This window comes from Chrysochloris asiatica, unplaced genomic scaffold (genome assembly GCF_000296735.1).
Source record: "Chrysochloris asiatica unplaced genomic scaffold, ChrAsi1.0 scaffold00198, whole genome shotgun sequence".
Classification (NCBI taxonomy): domain Eukaryota; kingdom Metazoa; phylum Chordata; class Mammalia; order Afrosoricida; family Chrysochloridae; genus Chrysochloris; species Chrysochloris asiatica.
The window spans coordinates 5,181,936-5,204,711 of NW_006408716.1; the positions used below are offsets into that span (position 1 = coordinate 5,181,936).

Genomic DNA, 22,776 nt, shown 5'->3' on the forward strand with positions numbered 1-22,776 from the left:
CAGGTAACCTGCAGCCACTTACAGGTAACCTGCAGCCACTAACGGGCAACCTGCAGCCACTAACGGGCAACCTACAGCCACTAACGGGCAACCTGAAGCCACTAATGGGCAACCTGCAGCCACTTACTGGTAACCTGCAGCCACTAACGGGCAACCTACAGCCACTTACAGGTAACCTGCAGCCACTAACGGGCAACCTGCAGCCACTAACGGGCAACCTGCAGCCACTTACAGGTAACCTGCAGCCACACGGCACAAAGGATCAGCCGCCAGAGTTCAGCAGCAGATCATCAGATCTATTCACTTACACAGACGTAAACTCAGGGGGGCAGAGGTGAAATTCCAATCAGAACCAGAAAGCTATGGAGTCCTGGTGTGGCACTGTGGGATAAAGCTGCAAGGTCGGTTTGAACCACAAGGTCAATGGTTCAAGCGTACCAGCCACTCCTTGGAAACCCTATGAGATGGTCTCTATGAGATAGAAATTACTCAATGGCACTTCACAACAATACAACGATAGAGTCCTGGTTTGGCACTGCAGAAGAATACACTGGGTCACAAGGTCAGTTTGAATCACAAGGTTGGCAATTCAAACCTACCAACTGCTTCTCGGAAACTCTATATAGGGTCGCTATGAGTCGGTCGGAACCAACTCAACAATAGCACTTAACAACAATAGCAACAGACTCTTGAAGACGTGGGTGTAGCGGTGTGGAATAAAGCGCCAGACCACAAGATTGGTTTGAAATGCAAGGTCGATGGTTCAAGCTCACCAACCACTCCATGGAAACCCTATATAAGGTCACTATGAGTCTGAACTGACTGGACAGCTTTTAACCAAACAACGAAGTCCTGGTGTGATGCTGTAGGGTAAGCACTGGACTGCTAACCACCAATCTAAGCTGCTCCTTAGAAACCCAATACAGGGTCACTATGAGTCAGAATGAACCCAATGGCATTTCACAACCACAGCAAGAAGCTTGGTGGGCATCCCAGAAAATAGCCAAGAAAAGGCATCCTGGACTCCTGTTAATTTTTTACCTTAGTATTTGACCCTTCAGTTAACAAGTCTTTAGAAGACACAGATGTAGGTAGGCTATAGTAAGGAAAACTTGTCTTTGGAGTCAGACATATCTACTCAGTGAGTTACTGACTCTAGGACCTCAGGTAAGTTACTACCTTCCCTAAGGCTCAGTTTCAACATTAGAAAATAGGATTGACAATAGCCAACACTTGATAGGCACTTTACGTGTACCGGACACTGAGGGTTCCTGGTGTTATCTTTGATGTAGATACTTAGGGACCATCTGAGACGGAGAGAGAGTGAGCACCCACCCCAGCAGTGGTGGAGCCAGGATCTGAATTCACTCTGCACCAGAGGACAGATGCTACATCACCACCCACTGCTGCTAATTATACCCTCCTCTCAGGGTTGTGTGACGATTGCCAAATATATCCAAGGGCCCCAGCACTGACCCGGGCAGGAAACAGGAGATTCCCAGGAGTCCCGAACAGAACAGGTGATGCACCTGGCGCTGGACAAGTGCTAAGAGGCAGTGGAGCTGCCCTCCATCCTAGGGAGATATTTATAGTGCATCAGGCTGAGCCGAGCCTGGAGTGATTTGCACATGGAATTGGCCATTATTGGCTCATTTCCATATCGCAGTTACCTGGGAAATAATTCAAGGAGAAGCTGCCACCACCCATTTCCTACTGCAACTTTGCAACTGCGAAATGAGCTACACAGGTCCAAGTGGCAAAGCCAGAGAGATCACTCCCCCGCCCTAAACAGTGGACGGGAACTGAGACTCGAGGACGAGACCTGCCCAGAGGCATATCTAGGGTACAGCAGATATGGCATGTGCCCTGGGCACCACTGGAGGAGGAGGCGCCAACGAGCAATTTCTATTTGCCAACACAATTTCCATTGCCAACTGTGAGAGATCACTCAGCTATTAAAAACGAATTGCCATAGGCATTCTTTCCTGCTGAGACACCTCTGGACCTGCCTAAGGCTCACTGGTTGGTGATAGCAGGCTGGGTGAAGACTCAGCATTCCAGGCTCTGCCCTGCCCACACTCGGCAGGTCCCCAGTAGAACAGATTCCTATGGACATAGCCACGCATACCTGACTACATACATGAGCAAAACAACCTGCCTGACCCAGTGACTGGAGGAATGAGCTATGTAGCAGTGCCCTGGATAGGGGAGAGCAATAGGGGGACAGAGAAGAACTTCTGATTTTGACTTTGCACACTTCAGTCGTGTTTACAACTGCAATGAGAACACAATCATTCTCATGACTTGAGATACTTTTTCTTTCTATCTAGGAGCCAGTGAGAGCCCCTGCTAGTATTCTCCAGATGATGGCGCTGATACTGCTCAGATCTGGGGCCCAAGCCGGACAAAGATGCTGGCTGAAGCTGGGAGAGGGTGAAAACGGAACACACAGGGACTGAACACCTCCCTCTCAGGATAGCCCGAGTGAACACTGATTCTCCAATGCACAGGCTGGAGGGGAAGCCAATTCAAAGGAACCCAGGTAGTGAGTCCAAGAGCTACAAGGACTTGAACCCCTGCCTCCCTACACTACTTAAGTACCCTCTATGGGGCCCACATGCTCAGCCATGTCACAGACTATCCTCAGGCAAGACAAGGGTTCAAGTCCCACTCCGTTCAGGGTCAAATCCAGAGCTGTAGGCCGAGAGTGGCCCCCTCACTCTGATCTCCTGTAACCCTCACTGCCGGCAGCCACCAGATCCTCGTGGTTCCATTACCAAGACCCACTTCTTCCCGAAGGACCAAGGGTGCCTGCCAGAGATCTGCGTTTAAAGTGTCCCTCCCCCTCAGGGCACCAGCAGGCTAGCAGAAAGCCACCCTCTGAGGATGGGACATGTATCCACCCACCCTCATCCACCACTGCTAACCTCCTTTTCTAAGACAGGAATAACAACACTCACTTGTTTCAAGCACCCCCCAGTTTGCCAGACCCTGAGCTGGGCTATGGGATAGGTCCTAGAGCCATCTCCATTTTTTTTAAAAATATTTTATTGTGAATTATGTGATAGTTTACATGGGAGAACATTAGTTTTAAATTCATCCTATAGTATATCATTTCATTGCTATGGTTACAATCGTTTCCATGCATCATCAACCAACCAATGGGTATACACTGCAACCCTGCCCCCGGTCATCAGCACACAGCCCCTCTCCCTCTGTGTCTAAAGTCCCCAGCTACTCCATCTCTCCACGTCATCGTCTCTGCCTCCATCTCAGGCATCATTGCTTCTCTGGGTAGGGTCCCACTTTCCGCTCTTCTCCCTTGATGGTCTCAGGGACCTCTGCCCATCTCCATTTTACAGATGAGGAAACTGAGGCTAAGAGTGGCTCAGCAGGAACATGGCAGAGACAGAAGTCATCCCCAGGTCCAGGATTTGTTAAGCATGAGGAGGATGACAGGAACAGCCCAGGGAAGCAGTTGGCTGTTTCCAATGATCGCTGTTTCCAATGTCATAGGACCACCTTCATGTGGATTTCCTCCATCTCTAGTCCCACAGACCCCTGGGGCACTATTGAAGGACTTGTCCCTTCCTCTGAAGAGAGTGGGGTTGGACAGGTCGATTCTGAGCTCAGACACGCTAATCCTCACTGCCCATGAGTCGATTCAGTCTCATAGTGATCCTATGTTGTTTTAAGTGACGTTAACTTAGTTCTCACTCATAGCGATCCTGTATAGGATTTCCAAGGAGAGACTGGTGGGTTTGAACCACTGACCTTGGGATGAGTAGTTATCCTACAGCATCACACCAGGAGTCCAGCCATCCTACATAACAGAGTCAAACTGCCTCCTCTGGTTTCCAAGACTATAAATCTTTAAGGGATCAGATAGCCTCATCTTTCTCCCATAGAATGGCTGCTGAGTTTGAACACCAGTCTTGCAATTAGTAGCCCAACACTTAGCCCACAGTGCCACCAGAGCTGCTTCAAACACCAGCCACTACAACTGGCATCCACTGAGTCAAGTCTAACTGATAATCCTCTATGGGGTTTCCGAGGCTCAGAATCTTGGCCATAGCAGAAAGCCTCATCTTTTTCCCATGGGGCAGCTGGTGGGTTCAAACTGATGAACGTTTGCTTAACACCCCAACATATAGCAAACTATGCCCCAGGGCTACTTTCAGACGCTCTGTTGCTGTTGTTAACAGCCATCAAGTTAGTCCCAACTCATAGTGACTCTGAAACAGGTTTCTGAAGAGCCACTAGTGGGTTTAACCGCCAACCAATGCTTACCCTATACAGCACCATGCCAGGACTCCTGGAAATCCCTGACTGAAGATGAGCTGGTTTTCTATCTGCTTTATTCTCCCCTCATTTCTTTGAGACCATGGGCCTTCAGAGCGCATCTGATGCCTACCTTCTTTACCTTTAATCAGCCATTTTCCAAACCAGGTCACTTCCTGCTGCAAAATGCCCCATACACATCCCCCTTCCCATACCACCCTCAGTCAGGCCCCTTCGCCTATTCCCAGCATCCTGACACAGCCTCCTCATTGCTCCTCTGCCTGCAGCCCCATCTGTGTCCCTAGACAGTCACATGCACACACACACATGCACTTCCAATCTACTGTATACATGGCACTAATACATCCCTTATCATGAACCTGTAATAGCTCACGGTGAGTTACAGCTGGATTTCTTAACCTCAGAACTCTGGACATTTTGTTCCAGAAAAATGTTCTGATTGAGGGGCAGGGGAATGTCTGGCAGTACCTCTGACCTCTACCCACTAAATGCCACTAGCACGCCTCCCTTCCATGTTGACTATACAAATGTCTTCATGGACCTAGCCAATTGCCCCTAGGATGGAAAGAAAGGAATCACCCTCATTAAGAATCACTTTCCTGATGCATGGAGGGGATTGTAACCATGGCAATGAAACGATATATGATAGAATGAATGTAAAACTGATGTTCTCCCATGTAAACTATCACATAATTCACAATAAAATGTTAAAAAAAAAAAAAGAATCACCTTCCTACAGGATCAAGTCCAAACTCCTAACCTGATTTTGCAGACTCTTTACTTTTTCCCACAAATCTGCCTACTGTGATTGCACGTGACTCCACCGCCTCAGACCTATGCAAATGCTGGGTCTACCTCCACCTGGCATATCTTTGTCTCCATCTACCCGAGTCTCTGTGTCCCCCTGATTGTGTGGCTCATAGTCAGCCTCCCCACTGGCTTTGCATGCTAAGAGTAGGGTAACGGCTGCTGAGCTCCGGAAAAAAGGCTTGGTGGGTAGTATGTGCCAAGTTCTGTGGTGTAAATGCACCCACCAGAGCCCATTTTAAGCAAACAATGAATGTTCAGAAAACATGGAATTAGAAGAGGCCCCAGCATGCCCACACATGTCCTCTTCTGACTGCCCAGTGTCCATAGCAGCTGATGAGCCCAAGACTCTTGATGCCTTGGGGCTCATGTCAGCTTTACATCTCAGGAAGGACAAAACAGTTCCACAGACATCGTCTGACTTTCAAATTGGGGGAGGTCCAAGGGGAAGGCAATCCTTGGGAGGAAGTTTTCTTTCCCCAGTCCCTCTCCTTGGTACCAAAGGTGTCCCAGACTCAACCAGCTCATCTACCCATCACTCCAGTGGACCTAGAGCCACCTGATGCTCACTTTGACCTGCCCTCCGCACAGTGGCAAACTGTAAGTTCAAAGGAAGAACTTCTCCTTGAGCTGTCCTAGGACCCTTGATGAAACCTACACTGACTTCTTGTTGTTGTTGTTGTTGTTGTTGTTAAGCGCCGTCCAATCGGTTCCAACCCATAGCAAGCCTGTATAGGGTTTCCAAGGAGCGGCTGGTGAGCTTGAACTACCAACCTTGCAGTTCTAACAACTTTGCAGTCTGACACATTAGCCCACAGAGCCACACCAGGACTCCATTGTTGTTGTTGTTGTTAAGTGCTGTCGAGTCGGTTCCGACCCATAGCAATTCTGTACAAGGTTTCCGAGGCTGTAAATCTTTACAGGAGCAGAAAGCCTCATCTTTCTCCCGTGGAGCGGCTGGTAGTTTCAAACTGCTGACCTTAAGGTTTGCTGGCCAATTCGTAACCACTACACTACCAGAACGCCTTAGGACTCCATTAGTGGGACGCAAACGTATTGATCTTTCTTGGTGACTGTTAGCAAGATGCCTATCTGGCCATGGATGGCATTCACCTATGCCCATGACTTTGATGATCACAGGTATCTGAGATGGGTGGGTACCCCTGTCCATGTGTGTTCGTGTGAGCATGTGTGTGCGGGTGCATGCCTATGCATGCGTGTGTCCATATGTGCACATGTGAGTGTCCATGTGTGTGAAAGCCTCCAGATCTCTAAGCATCTTCTTCTCACTACAGGTGAGCCATTTGCTGAATCACACAATGAGCATTTGCCCAATGCTTACTACAGGAAGTCTCCAGGTTACAAACAACCCACTTCTGAACAACTCCCACTTATCTTTCAATGTTCTCATAAATTGGCCCCGACTTAATGGACAGAACTTGCAACAATGTCTTCATCACAATCATCTTTACTTGCAGCATGTGCCGCTTTTAAGTTACTAAAAAAAACCAAAACACCACAAAATCCAATGCGGTTGAGTCCATTCCAGCTCATAATGACCCAACAGGAGAGGGCAGAACTGTCCCATAGGGTTTTGGAGCCCATAGACAGGAGTTCTGGTAGCGTAGTGGTTATGAATCGGGCTGCTAATCTCACAGTCAGCAGTTCGAAACTACCAGCTGTTCCGTGGGAGGAAGATGAGGCTTTCTGCTCCCATAAAGATTTGCAGCCTCAGAAACCCTGTTCAGGGTCGCTATGAGTCGGAACCGACTCCACGGTGCTTAACAACAAGGGAATCCTAGCAAAATACCAGCAACTGCCTAAGTATGGAGATGGGTTTTAAAAAGAGGATTAGCCATCCACCCTGTGGAATGTATGCAATCGTTAGAGTGAGGCACAACTCTTAACAAGTTACCAAGCAATGAACACTCAAAGTTCATAAAGTCAATTGGCACGTCCGAGACAATGTCTAAGGCACGTTCACGGCCTATGTATGAAAAGTACTGCCCATATGACTGTGGACATGTGCGCATGCATATGCTGACATCACAAGAGAGGGCTTTACTTACTTCTAAAGAGGAGCTCTGTTAGCGTAGTGGTTACAAATCGGGCTGTGAACCGCAAGGTCAGCAGTTCGAAACTACCAGCGGTTCCGCGGGAGAAAGATGAGGCGTTCTGCTCCCGTAAAGATTTACAGCCTCGGAAACTCTGTGCAGGGTCGTTATGAGTCAGAATCGACGCTACGGCACTTAACAACAACAACAACAAAGAGGAGGTCAGGGAGATGAGAGAGTGGGAAGGAGTGCCACAGAGGACCTACTGCTGACCTTAAATGTCCCTGTTGTCAATTTTTTCACCAAGCGCATATTGATTTCCTATACTCGTTGTTGTTGTGAAGTGCCGTCAAGTCGATTCCGACCCATAGGGACCCTGTATAGGGTTTCCAAGGAGCAGCTGGTGAGCTTGAACTGCCAACCTTGCAGTTCAAACGGCTTTGCAGTCTGGCACATTAACCCACAGCGCCACACGAGGACTCATTACGTAATACCAAATAAATTTCACAGCAAAAATTACAGAGGAACACAATGATTCCTCCTTTTATGGCTCCCAGGCCTTAGAGTGCAATGGAACATCTGATCACCAGACTCCAATCGGCACCCAGGCATGGCTCCTCTAGCCCCTGAAACACCCTCTGCTTCCCTCACCCCTGGACTCCCATACCTGCTTTCTTCCTGCCCTCCATCAGTGCCCTCCTCGCTTCATTAGGATGCCACTCAGCCACAATTGTTCAGAAGGGTCCTCAGAGGCTCAGCTGGTAAGATCAAGGTGCCCTGTGGAGCTCCTATCACCCTGCACTGGACCATCCCCATGATGATCTGCACCCTTCCCAATGGCAGTGACCGGTGCACCCACTGTCTTGTCAGGGCCAGTGGGGCAGACCGGGCCTGCCGGGACATGGCCCAGAGCCTGACACAGACCTGGGACTGTGAACTGAAGAGCACAAAGGTAGGAGTCTCCCTCTAGGATAGCAGACAGCACCAGGATAAGCGATTCTTGCCATGCTCACAGCCAGACCAAGGGCATCTCCTCCAGGAACTGTGAGCTCCGGTCTAGAAACCAGCCAGGTGAGGAGAGGGTCACACTCCACCGCAGTCAGACTGAGACACAGACCAGCAAAGCACATTCGGCATGTGCTTAAGAGATGAGCCGGAGTCCCCATCATTCTGTTCCCCAGCCTTTCCTAGGTAGATAAGGTGTTTCTGGGGAACTTGTGAGTGCTGGAGAGAGCCTGGGCCCTCTGAGGAATTGACCACCCTGTTTCCCCCCTCCAAAGACTGCAGAGGCTCTGTAACTCTTTGTATCTCCTTTTTCCATTTGGCTACCAGGAAAATGGGGTCACAGCGTCCTTGCCAACCTCTCAGCTAACACACCCACTTTAGCCTCTAGTGTGATTTCCTATGACTGCTGCTGTCTTAACCTCCCTGTCTCTATATGAGCCATTAGAAGCCTTGGCAAATGCTTTCTGGATGTGTGCAGGGTGTAAGCAAATAAATAAGTGAAGAGGCAGACGAGGCAACCCAAAACAATTAAGGCAAAATGAGAAGACTGCCTGGCCAGGCTCAACCAGTACCTCCTTCTCTGGATGAATGAGTTTGCAGCAGGGAGAACCACAGCTTAGCTTCCATCATGGAACGAACACATGGGGTTGAGAAAGGAGACTTGGTCTCTCAGACTTTGGACATGGTATCAGGAGGGACCAGTCCCTGGAGAAGGACATTATGCTTGGTAAAAAGGAAGACCCCCAACAAGATGGACTGAGCTCAAACCTAACAACTGTTAGGGTGGAGGAGGACTGTGCAGTGTTTTGTTCTGCTGTGCATGGAGTCGCTATGAGACGGAACCACCTCAAGAGCACCTAACCCAACAACAACAAAGAGGAGACACGATGCTACCTGCATGAAAAATGGTGATGTCTGCTGGGCCCAAAGCTTCAGGTTCTTGGTGGGCTTACCACTATTCCCAGAACTCCCTGTGTGGCACTGTTGGATAACTACAGTGGATTGCTAACCACAAGGTCAGCAGTTCAAACCCATCAGCCACTCTTTGGAAATAAGATCACAATGAGTCGGGACTGATCAACAACAGTTAACAACAAGCGGCCAGGTCAGTTCCAACTCATGAGGACCCATGCACACTGGAACACATTGCTGCCTAGCCCTGTTCAGTCTTCACCATCACTGAAATTCTCAAACTTACTGTTGGAACCACTAGGCATTTGGGGTACCTTTCAACCTAGGGGACTCACCTTCCAGTATTATGTCATACTAGGCTCTGTTGTGATTCCCCAGGGTTTTCACTGTTTAATTTTCAGAAGGAAGTAGCCAGACTTTTCTTCCTAGTCTGTCTTAGTCTGGAAGCTCCACGGAAACCTGTCCACTATGGGTGACCCTGCTGGTATTCTAAATACTGGTGACATAGCTTCCAGCATCACAGCCACATGCAGGAAGTCACCACAACATGACAGACTGACAGAAAATGGCAGGCTGGGTGGGGAGCTACCACCAAATCAAGACTTCCAGATTCACAATTGAGAGCTGGTGACATGACAGCTAGGTAATGTCATCCTTTTAACATTCTAGGGCAATGTGACCTGAGAAGACAGGATTCTATTTGTAAGCCTACACAGGAGAGTTTCCCAGGATGCCAAGTTCACCTTTCACAGCAAAGGGAAGCCCTACCATGGAGCTGGGGAATACACTACCTCAGCTGCTGGAGACTCCCCTCACCCTTTATATGACTTCCCATCACTTCCCAGTCTTGGCATCAGCTGCGGACCCTTCCAATGACCTCCTCAGCATGTCGGGCTATTTTACACCCTAGTGTTCTCTGTACAAGGTTTCCTCTACTTGGAATTCCATTCCTGCTTCCTCTACGGTCCATACCCTTCTTACTCCCAACTGTAGCTCAAAATCTACCACCTCCCTTCCTGGAAGAGTTGTGGCTGAGGCTTCGGGACACCTATCAAGTTTGTTCAAATTCAACTCAGGTCAGTTTCCTGGATGCCCGGTGCTGTCCCAGGTGCTGAGGGGAAGACAGAATGAGAAATGGTCTGGGACTGAAGGGATCACAACCATTTTCATTCCATTCTATTTCGTCATTCTATTCTATATCAAATTCAAAAGGCTCTTCAGGGAGAGGGAGTTTTTATTATTCTCAAATTAAAATGAGAACGTTAAGGATCAAAAGAAGTTGTCCACGGGCCCAGAAGTATACTAGAAGAGACCGAATCAGGAACTGAACTCAAGTCCTCTAACAGAGCCTGGCTCACCTAGAAGCCTTGGCAACCACTGTAGCCATCATGCTGTGTAAGAAAAATTGATTACAGCCGTTACTCTTCTTGTGAAACTGGGAGAACATTGGAAAGGCTGGGCTTGTCTAAACGGTCATCAACCCTTGGCAATTGCCAAAGGAAAAAGGTGTTGGTGGACGCCCACTAGGCTGCATGTGCGGATTCCTTGGTGAGAGAAGGATGGGGAGCTTTTGCCTTTGCACATGTTTATACTTCCTGTTGTTGTTAGCTGCCGTCATTGAGTTAGCACCTGATTCATAGCAACAACATGCCCAACACAATGAAACGTTGCCTGGTCCTGATTCATTCCCATGATTGGATGTGGATTGAGACATTGTGGACCAAAGGATCTCCATTGGCTGGTTTTTGGATGTAGATTCTCAGGCCTTTCGTCTAGTCCATCTGTCTGGAAGCACCACTGAAACCCGGTCAGCACCACAGAAACATGTAAGCCTCCAGTGAAGGGTAGGTGTGGCTTTGCACGAAGCACACTGGTCGGGACTAGAACCCAGGTCTCCCACAGGGAAAGTGAGGATTCTAACACTACACATCCAATGCCACATTGAATCCATACCAAACGTGCAGTGTTATGATCACTGAAAACTTCAAATAAAGAAGCAAATGCTTCCTGGAAGGATAAACGAACTATGAAAAGCTCCAAAATTTAGACTCATTCACTTATTATTTAGTGAGCACATACTATGTTCCGGGCACTATCCTCAGCTCTATGGCTACAGCTTCATTGAACAAGAGGTGAAATCCCTGCCTAGATTGGACTCACATTCTAGTTGGGGAGAGCAAAGCCCGCTGCCCTCAAGTTGGTTCCAATTCAGTGTGACGCTATATAGGGTTTCTGAAACTAAATCTTTATTGGAGCAGACTGCCTCATCTTTCTGTCACAGAGAGGCTGCTGGGTTTGAACTGCTGACTTTGTAGTTAGCAGTCTAGTGTTTAGCCTGCAGTGCTACCAAGGCTCCTTAGTTGGCAAAAGACAGACATAAAAAGAGAGTCCCTGGTCATAAATCCAATGAAAACATAAAGCAGTGAAGGGAGAAAGTTGTGCCAAGAGAAACAGCGGTCCATTTGCAATGAGTTGGGAAGGCCCCATGAGCAGATGAAATTGAGAACAAAGACTTGGAGGTGAGGAAGCCGTCATACAGAGTATCTGGAGGAAGAGAGTCCTAGGCACAGGACACAGCCAGCATAAAGACCTGAGGCATATTGATGGCAGAGCACAGAGCTGGACAGGAGACAATATGGTGGGAGGGAAGTGGCCAGCGGTGGAGGACCATTACCAGAACAGTGGCTAAGCCTCCCACGGCTCTGGATGTCACAATGGATATTTCGATTCTTGTAAAACCTTTCACGAGGAAATAACCTCAAGGTGCTCCTCAAAGCCTTTTCCCTCCTAAGGCCTGCCATGGGGAAGGATGTTCTTTAATCTGTTATAGACATGGTTTCTGAGTATAGGTCTCTGCATGGCTAGGATGACTAGGACCAGCGCTAACTGCCCTGTGATCTCTCGTACAGACTGAAAGCATCTCTCAACCTGGCAGTGTTCTGTGCCGTGATTGGGGTAGTGGTTACACTGGGGAAAACATTGGTCAAAATCCATCAAATCGGTCACTGCTAATGTGAATTTGACTGTGTGTGATTTGATCGTGGATACCTCGGAGCTCCTGAGTTTTGCAAATGGATAAAGCATTTGGCGGCTCATCTGCAGGTTGGATGTTTGAGTTCACCCCGAAGTAAATCAGAATTTTAAAAGGTCTGGTGATTGACATCTGAAAAGTCGGCCCCTGAAAACCCCATGGAGTACAGTGTTGCTCTGACTCACAGGGATGGACCATGAGTTGGGGCCAACACAACAACTGGTAATTATGCCTCGGTGAAATTAACTTTGAAAAAACAAAGGCACTTTTCTGGCTTTGCTGAATATGACCCATGCTCTCCCCAATAAGAGAGCAGTTACGCATTCAACTGAGACATAAACAGGATGCAAAATTTAATTTTACTAGGAAGGGGAGAAGAGCCCTGATGGGTGAGTGGGTTAAACACTGGGCTTTGAACCAAAAGGTCAGCACTTCAAAGCCACCAGCTGCTCCAAGGGAGAAAGATGAGACAATCTGCTTCCGTAAAGAGTTACAGCCTCGGAAACCCGATGGAGTAGTCCTACTCCGTCCGCTCGAGCCGCTAGAAGGAGGAATCGACTCAATGGCAGTGGTGGGTGGGTGGTAGAAGGGGAAGTCCCTGGGTGGCACAAAGGGCTAACACAGGATGAAAGTTGAGAAAGCCTGGCAGTCAAGTTTTAGAAGATCAACTACTGAAAACCCCACGGAGAAGAGCTCTACACTGACACACATCATGGGATGTCACCGTCGACTCCATGGCAACTGGTGACTTATGAAAGGAAAAGGGATCCCACTTCGGGTCACAGTCCTCCCAGAAGTTTAGGGCCATGTCTCTTCAGTTCCCCTCCTGGGATCACTTACTGATGAGAGCCTACATTTGTTTTCTGAGGGGGCAAAGGAAATGCACAAGACTTAGGCAAATTCTTATTCCTGACCCACCCACTATACCTCTACTATACCCATCGCCACAATGGTCTGTGTGGGAGCCGGTGCTGCTGGCCACCCGTCCTTTAAGCACACAGAATCATGCATCTCCTCACATCCTGACACACTTGGGAATCTGAAAGAGGGGTGAGCCAACTTTAGAGTTAATGAACTTTAATCTTCCAGCGAACGCTACAATTAATGCACCCTGAAGTATAGTTGTTTTGTAATTAGGTAGAAAAGCAAAACCCAAAACACTAGTCCGGGTAAAGTTATTGTCAAACTTCTTGGTAGGTTTCCTAGCAATTAAACGGACTTACTCATTTTATCTGGAAAAAGTATTTATTACTTCAATTTAAACTAATGCCAGAATGATACGGTGTGTGTTATTAACAAGCGTGCTCAGTACTGCGGCTCAGTCAGCTGGCCTCCTTCACCAGGGGTTGTGAAGGAGATGTTTTCAGCACAGAGTACTGATTAAAATCACATCTGTCCCAGTCATTCTCATTCTTCCAGGCAGTTTTACTTCAGGAGGATTCTGTGGGGTGAGATCCAATGGCTGAGAGGTATTTGCTGTCAGCACCAGCGTGGCTGTGCTCACAGCAAACTGGGGGTCTGGGAAAACCAATGAGACCACAGGGAAGCTTTTGTTCCCTCAGAGGGAACCCACAGAGTATGGGTGTCTCCTGCCCACAGAAGCTGACCTGGAATGCTGAGCTGTTGCCCCAAGCACCAAGAATGCCCCCAAAATGTAGTCTGCACTGGAGAACAGACAGGCTGGTAGTCAGGGAGACCAGGTCATGAGCAGGTTAGTCCTCCTCTCCAGGTGCAGACCCTGATCTAAGCATCTCACAGACTCATGAGAAAATGGTTTACAAAGACCATGGATTTTCCCCACGACCTTCTTATAGCCGCTTCATATTCATTTAGTCCACACACAGCCATGTCAGACATGGAAGAGTACTGTATCCCCACATTACCAAAGGAGAAGAATGCTACACAGAGAGGTTAAGTGATTTTAGCCAGTCACACAGCTCCCAAGGCAGAGCCAGAATTCAACATACGTACACAACTCCAGCATCCATTCCTCTAACCTAACTTAAGGGGAAAGTGAGTAAGGGGGCAGAGCGAACAGCCTCTCAGGAGGCTTCCCTGTGCCCACACTGGAGTCCCTGTGAGGGAGCATACCGGTTACTGCTACTCCTGGCCCCACACATGGTTTATTGTTGGTAAACATACCTGTGGCCAGGCACTGCAGTGGGCACTGTACCCTAATATCCCAGAAATTAGCATCCCTGCTCCATTGATGAGGAAGCTGAAGCTCATAAAAGTCACCAAAGGTAGTAGGTAGGAAAGAGGGAGGCAGCCACATTTACATAATTACTTACTTATTTGTTTTATGCATTTGATACAAAACTCAATATTTATGCACTGTAACATTCCTCACGCATCCCTATCCCAAGCCACTATGCTTCCAACCCTGGAACACCACCATCTCCTAATTAAGAGTTCTTACTCAAATACCCAGAGTCCTGGTGTGGTGCTGTGGGCTAATGCACTGGACTGCAAAGTTTGTTTGAACCACAAGGTCGGTGGTTCAAGCTCACCGGCCTCTCCTTGGAAACACTATACAGAGTCACTATGGAACTGTAGGAACTGACTCGACAGCACTTAACAACAATAATAGGAAGCCATCTAAGGGCTACTTTGAGGATGCACTAGTATAGCTGAAGCATACAGTGTCCAGTGTGAGGTGAGGGACAAGGCTCACTGATAGGAAGCTTGGACAGTCAGGGAAATTCAGGCTTAACCTCTGGCTGAACTCTGGGTTATGGTTTGTCCTCAGCAGGCTCATAGTTCTTCTGCCAACAGGGCACATAGATCTTACATTTCTAAACTGTATGTGGGTTCATGGGAGTTCATTTTATTCTCGTAAATTATAACCTGTCATATATATTGTGTTTACAAGGATGGTATTGTTGTTAAGCACTGCCAAGTCGATTCCAACCCATTGCAACCCTATAGAGGGTTTCTGATGTTTTACATCTTCAAGGGAGCAGAAAGCCTCATCTTTCTCCCTCAAAGTGGCTGGCAGATTTGTACTGCTGACCTTGTGGTTTGCAATTCAGTGCTTATCATATGGAGTCACTGCACTCCCATGTACAAGGATAAGTCCAAAAATATTTATAGTAGAATTCCAGATCACATATGCATGGGTTTATTCCAAACAAACATGGTTAAACATATCTCTACCATTACTAGATGGCTGCAGTGACATGCTTGTCTTCGTCTTGTTAAAGAGCCTTCAGAAAAAATAAGATAGTTTTTGTGTCATGGAAAAAAAAAATGATTTTGAGGTCAGGGTTACTATCAAATTTTTAACAAAACTCAATTGAAAGTTTTACAGCAAGTTTATGGGAATGCATCTCACATAAAACAACAGTTTTGAGCTGGATCAAGCATTTTAAGAAAGGTCAGGAAGTCCTTAAAGACGAGTCAAGGCCATCAACCTCCACAAATGAAGAAACTGGCTGAAGTTCAGAAAAGGGGCAGAAGAATGCCGTAGAATTATCACTGATTCGATAGTTCTTAAGTTGGTAAGTCACTTGGTTAGTGAAGGCATCTGCAATTTTAAGAAAACATCTTGGCCTCAGCAAGCTTTCGGCACAGTGGGAGTCAAAAGCATTGCACAAACTTCGAGTAACTCCAAGAGCTGACCTTCCCATCAATCTTTTAGGCAAAATGGAAGCTAATGAATACAATTCTATAGAAAGAATCATAACTCAGGATGAGTTTTGGATTTACCAAAATAATCCAGAGAGCAAAGTTTAATCAAAACAATGGCTTCCAAGGGTCAGTTAAATTCAAGACAAAGAGGTTATCTTAGGTTATGGTGACTGGGATCCAGGACTCTGAAGGGGTAATCTTGATAGATTTCCTCAAAGGACACAGTATGATCAGTGGGCTTATTCTGAGGATGATTTTAAGAAAATTGAAAACTGTATTGGTGAGAAAAAGGCCAGGAAAGTTGCAGTAAGGAATAGTTGTTGTTGTTTTTCATTAAGATAACACACCTGCACATTCTTCAAGGTCAGCAAGGAGAGTTTCATTAAGAACCTTACCCTCTCATCTACCCTACAGCCCTGATCTTTCCTCTTCCCAAAACTCAAAAACCCACTGAAAACTGAACACAATTTCAGTCCTGCGAGGATGCCAGAAACTGCTGCTTTGAAGTGGTGTAAATCAAAGAGCACAGAATTATTTGGGGAAATGGTTAGAGAGATAGAAACTCCACTGTTGGAAGTGTGTAAGACCTAGATGAAGGATACGCCAAGAAACCATCTCTTTACCTTTTGCTATTTTTACTTAATAGAGGTGTCTATGATTTTGTAGCAATACTTTTTAACTTAGCCTCATATTATAGAAATAGAATTTTTAATTTTAAAACTAACACCAAGATAGATGATGGCCACTCTTGGTGAACGCAGAGATTTTCTTTCTGTGAAAACCTAACTCCCGTCTAGCCCTAGTCTGCAAGAGGCCCAGAGGGCAAGAGTGCTTCACAGATGCTATGGAGAAAAGATCCCTAATCCCAACTATGCAACCTTAGCCAAGTTACTCCGCCCATATATTTCTTCATCAAAACGAATGCCTAACAAAAATACACGGCACATGGTAGGCACTCCAGGAATATTTGTTGAATAAATGAGTCAATGATTTCTAAAATCCCACCCTAACTACAACCCTCATCCAAATTTAGTCACTCTAGGAAAATTGTGGCTGCAGCTACTAGCACCTCCCAACATACATATGAACATCCCAGCATCTTAAGTGACAAATCAGAAAGTTCTTCCTTCTGTTTGATCCAAACTTTTGGTATTTTCATGTTACAGATTTTCTCTCCCAAATGTCAGCTTCTCTTTTATTTTTCCTTTAGCTGTCACAACAAGCATACAAGTATTTTCAATGGAATTTTACCAAAAGGCCATCTTGTATTTTGTACATACATACAAACTCCTTTCTTACCCCTACCCGATATTCTGTCTCCGTGCCCAATTCTTCTACTGTGCTGGTACCAGACTCCTGACGCAAATGTCCAGACCTCAAACCCCACACATAGAGCAGGACATTTCTAGACTTAAAGGGAGGCTGAGGGGCAAATGAGGAAAGGGACGGGGCCTTGTTTCAAGTTTTCCCAGCAAGAGAGGGGCAACTTGAATGAATGACCACACCAGGCCAGGTCATGCTAAACCCAATCCAAGACAGCTCTCTCTCTTTCTTGGTATCAACCCTACTGTCACCAACATGAGGCCAGGAGAAGAAAACTGGAGTCTCTCACACCACAGTTTACATAAATAGTTTACATAAATGGGTTGTCTGCAAAGGCCTTAAATTTAAAAAAAGCACCTCTCTGAGTCTCATTTGACTCATCTGCAAAATGTATCAATAGTCCCAACTCAGAGGGTTATCAAGTAGCTTACATGAAATAATAAATGTAAAGACACTTGTAGATTAGCATCAAAACAGTTGCTCTACCTCAAACCATTCCTGTTTGACTTTGTAAAGAATAGAGCAGTCTTTACACCCCATTAGCTTTTTAATTGGGCTCATCTACAACTGGTGCTGCAGTGAGGGGGTAGGGGAGGGGTCTGAGGAGTTGTTCAGGCATTGCATGTCTTGACAAACCCACCAGAGGACCATGGGACAGGCCTCTAAGACCCAGAGTGAGGGAGTTAGCCGATGCATCATTCTCACAGCAGGACACGCCACACTAAGCAGCATGTGGCTATACCTGCTTGGGCTCACCTAGTTCAGGCATACTAGAAAATGGGTCTGGACCAGCCTGAACACCTGCTCCACCAGGCAAACAGTGGAGTTGGTAGTTAAAATTTCACAGAGAATTTTGGGAGGAGCAGAAGTTTGACCTCATAGGTGTTCAAAGCTATAGGTGTTCAAACCAACGCCAGAGCAGGCAATGACGGGAGGTCCTACACAGAATCCTACGAGCTTTGGACTGCAGGAAGTTTAAAGCCAAAAGAGTCAGCACCCTGGACAGCACCACAAACACCAATGCTTTTGCCGCGCATCCTGGGAGTCAGGGCACAAGCAAGTTCTCTTGGCTGCAGAACCCACATACAGTGTCAGAAGAGGACTTTGAATCGATGCATTCTGGTTTGGCTCCACACTGAGAATCTGCATTTCCACTGAATCAGAATCTACATTTTAACAAGATCTCCAGATATATATAGGAGTTTAAGGTAGCGTAGCAGTTATGAATCGGACTGGTAACCTCAGGGTCAGCAGTTCGAAACTACCAGCGGTTCCGTGGGAGAAAGACAAGGCTTTCTGCTCCTGTAAAGATTTACAGCCTCGGAAACCCTGTACAGGGTTGCTATGAGTCGGAACCAACTCCACAGCACATAACCACCGCCGCCACCACCAGGTATATATACAAGTCACCTGGGAAAGTCCCACAAGGTGTGCAGGCTGGGTATCTGGTCATCTATCCTCCTGGTGACTTGAGGCTTGGTCCGCTTACTAAGGAGACTCAAGTCTCAAAGGTCTATAGGCCAGAGACGAGGGATGCCATGGTGCTCAGGAGAAGTGAGACTGGAGAAGCCTGCAGATACTAGAATTTCCAGCGCCTCCAGCCCTACCGCCCCCGGTAGTGACCCTACCGCCCCCAGGTCCAGCTTCAGAGCAGCTGACCACCAGTCCAAAAGGCCCTCATTAGAAAGTACTCTGTAGCTATCTCTGGTCTGTCATGAGGTCTCCCACTCCTTCCCAGGGAGTGACTCTGGGACAGACTACAGTCCCCTGGAGCCTTGGGCTGCCCGAGTCCTCATCATCTCATCTTTATTTCAGCACACTGACTGTTTGCTCTTTCAATTCTTCCTGGGAGACCCCAAGCGGCATATTTGCTCAAGAGCCGAGGACAACATTCTGGTCTTAAAGAAGCAGAGTATTTAGGCAAATGCAAACATATGCTGATTTCTTTTCTTAGTAACATTCTTGGCAAAAGAATTATTTCACCAAGAGATAAAAATGAGATTTTCAGTGCCCACCTTATTGCATCCTGGCCCCAGGCATGGGACAGCTGATCTTCACCAGTCACCACCCTTTGAAAAAGCCATAAGAGGGGCAAAAGGGCTAGAGTTTCTCTTTATCTTGACTGAAGTTGTGGTAGTCCATAAATCTACACACAGGATAGAACTGCATAGAACAACATACATACACAGTTCATGTAAAACTGCTAGACTATGAACTAAGTAAGGCTCCTGGAATGCATCGTTGTCAAATCTGGACTGGGACACTGGCCTATAATTACATAAGATTTTACCCCTGGCACACCTGGCCAGGAGGTATATAGGATCACTGCATGATTTCCCATAACTGCATGTGAGCCTCACTGAACCTCAAAGTTTGATTTTTAGAAAAGCATACTGTGGAAATCATTTTATGGCAAGACTAGGAACAGTCTGGTTTTATAGAGCAGCTATAAGAAAGTTTCTCAAAAGCCCTATTTCTGGCTTCATAACAAGCAAACTTGCAATTATGGGAGGTCTTCAGGGAGGTCGAGTCCAACCATGTCCAGTGTGTGAACCCCTCCAGCCCAGCCTGGACACTGCGTTTCACAGCCACCTCTAAGCTACGTGTCCCTCCTGTGACCTTTGCCCTGAGAAGGCCTGGTGGCACAGTGAGTTAAGCATTGGGCTGCTAACCACAAGATCGACAGTTCAAAACCATCAACTGCTCCACAACGAAAAGATGAGGCTTTCTGCTCCCCCGAAAACAGATTTCCAACCTCAGAAATCCCTGAAAACAGTCCTGTCCTGCCTTATAGGATCACTATGAATCAGAATCAACTCGGTGGCAGTGGACTGAGTAGGTTTGAAGGTAGGTGAAGGTAGAGGGGGGCAAGGAGACAGGAATCCACCAATGCAATGTTTGGTGAGGAGGCCCCCACGAGGCAGGTGCCTGTCCAAGGTTCTAAGGAAACCCTGCTGGCTGCTCCTCGGCACCCGTGCATGGCCTCGCTGATCCCCACCAGCAGTTTATTAATATTTTATTGGAAACTCTAAGATGATTCAAACTTCAGCTGTCAAGATTTCAGGTGGTGTTGCTAGGCAACTTTGGTGCCTGTCTGCAGCTCTGTTTGAACAGGGCTCAAGTTTGAACTCTGCCACCCTGAGGCCTGCCTGTCTCAAACCACCTGGTTCTCCTGCCCAGCACCACCTGCTTGGGCCCCGCTGCAGCCCCATGCCTCCCCCACCCCACTTACCATATTCGCTATCGTAGAACATGATGAACTTCTGCCAGCGTAGTTCCATCACCAGCTTGAGCATGACGTCATTGAGGCGGACTGGTGGCCTCGAGGCCAGCGTGTAGGCCTCGCCATCAGGGCTGGGGTTCAGGTGGCAGGCAGTGCGAGGTGACCCCCCTGGGTTGCGCTGAACAAAGAGGTGTGGGATGTGCATAGCATCGGTGAGGGACTGCAGAGCGTTGGCGGACGCACAGCCAGTGGATGTGACCAAGGCCAGAATCCCCTGGGTCATGAGGTCACAGGCTGGAGAGAGAGGGGAGACAAAGGAGGAGTCAGCACCAGGCTGGATGCTACACTGGCTTCAACCTGCATGGCCCTGCCATGCCCATCACAGGCTAGGCCTGCGGCTCACACAGGTACTGTCTCATCAAGCACTGGTTAGACACCCTTATACCCATTTAACAGATGAGGAGACAAAGCTCCAGAGGGGCATAATCATTTTCCTCAAGCTCCTCAAGGACAGGATGCAAGAACAGGAGTCAAATCTCCATCTGCCTGACACAATCATGAGCCATCCTGCCTCCCACCTAAGGTTAGGAGTTGCTAAACAGCGGAAAACCCATTTTGTTGATCCGTTCAGCCCCATAGTCCAGCCACTCACCAATAACATATTGTGTGCTCGACATCTATCGGCTGAGCAAAACCTGCTTGGGATTGGAAGGGGATAAATTACATATGGAAGTCGGGAAGACACTCATCCCTGAGGACCCAGATTGTGGGGGGGAAAAAGAAAGAAAGAAAATGGCCTAAGTTTTCTGGTCAACTCAACTTGGTTCATATCACAAAAACATGGGGTCAAGCCCCAGATGTCACAGTTGGTTCCAGAAGCCCAGGATTCTTCAAAAGCTGCTTGACAGTAACAAAGGAAATGTTCTCACAGCTAGGACGGTTACCGTGGGCACTGAGGAGAGACGTGGTTAAGGCACCAGCAGCCATCTCTCCAGTTGACACATTCAGGAACTTATCTTTTGCAGTCATCCAGTGACCACAAGGAACCCCTTTCAGCCACACACTTAGTGCCTTTTGGAGGCATAAGACCAATTAATAGAAAGACCCATCTCCCAACACCACAATCCACTGCGCCAATTCTGAAGCAAGTATTTATTAATAATGCGTGTGTGAAGGCAGGAATGTAAGAAAGCAGATGCGGTTTCAAAACACAGCCTGTGAATGTCAGCGGGCCATCTGCTACAGACAGCCGACTTCGGAGACACTTTGAGCAACAGTAGAGAGCCCTTGGGTTTTTATGTAATGATTCCAACTAGACTGGGCGAGAAGGCAGTAGGGAAAGAGAGGTGCACTATGCTCCTGACATCAAGGCCAGCTCTTCCTTCAAGAGGGCACTCCCCTTACTTGTTCGTTGTGGTTGTTAGGTGCTGGGAGAGTCGGTTCCAACTCATAGCCACCTTGTAGAGGATTTCCAAGGAGTGGCTGGTGGATTTGAACTGCCACCCTTGTAATTTGCAATTCAGTGCTTATCCTACAGCCCCACATCAGGCCCACTCCCCTTGCTTGTTAGTGAGTAACAACAGGACAAGGAACTCAAATGCTCAGTAGCTCTCCTTGCCAAGCACTCTTCTACTGCAGGAGCTGGGGGTGGCGGGTAACTCAGAAGCAGTGAAGTCTCCTGGGAGCTGTTTCAGAGCCACCCAAGCGCTCTGCATCCCCCATCCATGGTTCGCATTGCTGAGTTCTCTCTCAGATGAAGCTCTGATTGTGTCAGAGCCCTGGGGAGAAAATCAAATGGCTTGGGTGAGTCGGTGGGTTCCCACACACCTGCAGCCTCATGTTCTTACTCATGCTTCTCCCCCAATCCTATAAACCCTGGAACTACCATGTGTTCTATTGCCTCTCGAGACTGCACACAGACTCCGGCTTCAAGACTCGGATCCTTCATTCTTCTGGGCCGTTCCCCGGACCTGAATGGCACTTCCGCACCCTCACACTAGCTTTAACCACATTGCTGTGGTTACTGTATGGATCGTCTACTAGGCTTTCAGCTCCATGAGGGCAAGAGTTGTGTCTTTCCCTACTACACTGTCATTAGCAAACACAGGAACAAGGGCACTGTAGGTTCAACATTCCATGCCCACGAACCAATACCAATGAATCCACTTTGTACATCATTCCAAACTGTGGGGTCAGCTTGAGATCTGAAAAGAGTCATAGATACTCTTGATAGAATACTAACCATCTAAAAGATACACAGGACACGTGAGTGGCTGAAAGCATACACAGCTTTGTGACTATTTGTGAAGTTGTGTCAGTAGCATGAAAAGTACTCACCATAAAAAGGTATGTGATACACAGGGCACAATGATGAAAGTTTCTTAGGTATTACCAAACATCTTAAAGCAATGAATTGCTGGGTCTGGGGGCTCAGGACCATAGCCTCAGGGTATACCACGGTCAATTGGCAGCTATAGGCCACAAAGACA

General features: G+C 47.5%; 1 protein-coding gene across 1 annotated transcript in view; it reads right to left on the reverse strand.

Annotated features, from left to right (window-relative positions):
• The window catches only part of GRID1 (glutamate receptor, ionotropic, delta 1), a 1,105,771-nt gene that overhangs the window by 833,952 nt on the left and 249,043 nt on the right, over positions 1–22,776 (reverse strand). Inside the window, exon 3 of the mRNA XM_006872457.1 lies at positions 20,297–20,581. Within this exon, the coding sequence (XP_006872519.1) occupies positions 20,297–20,581 (285 nt within the window). The remainder of the gene's footprint in view (positions 1–20,296; positions 20,582–22,776) is intronic.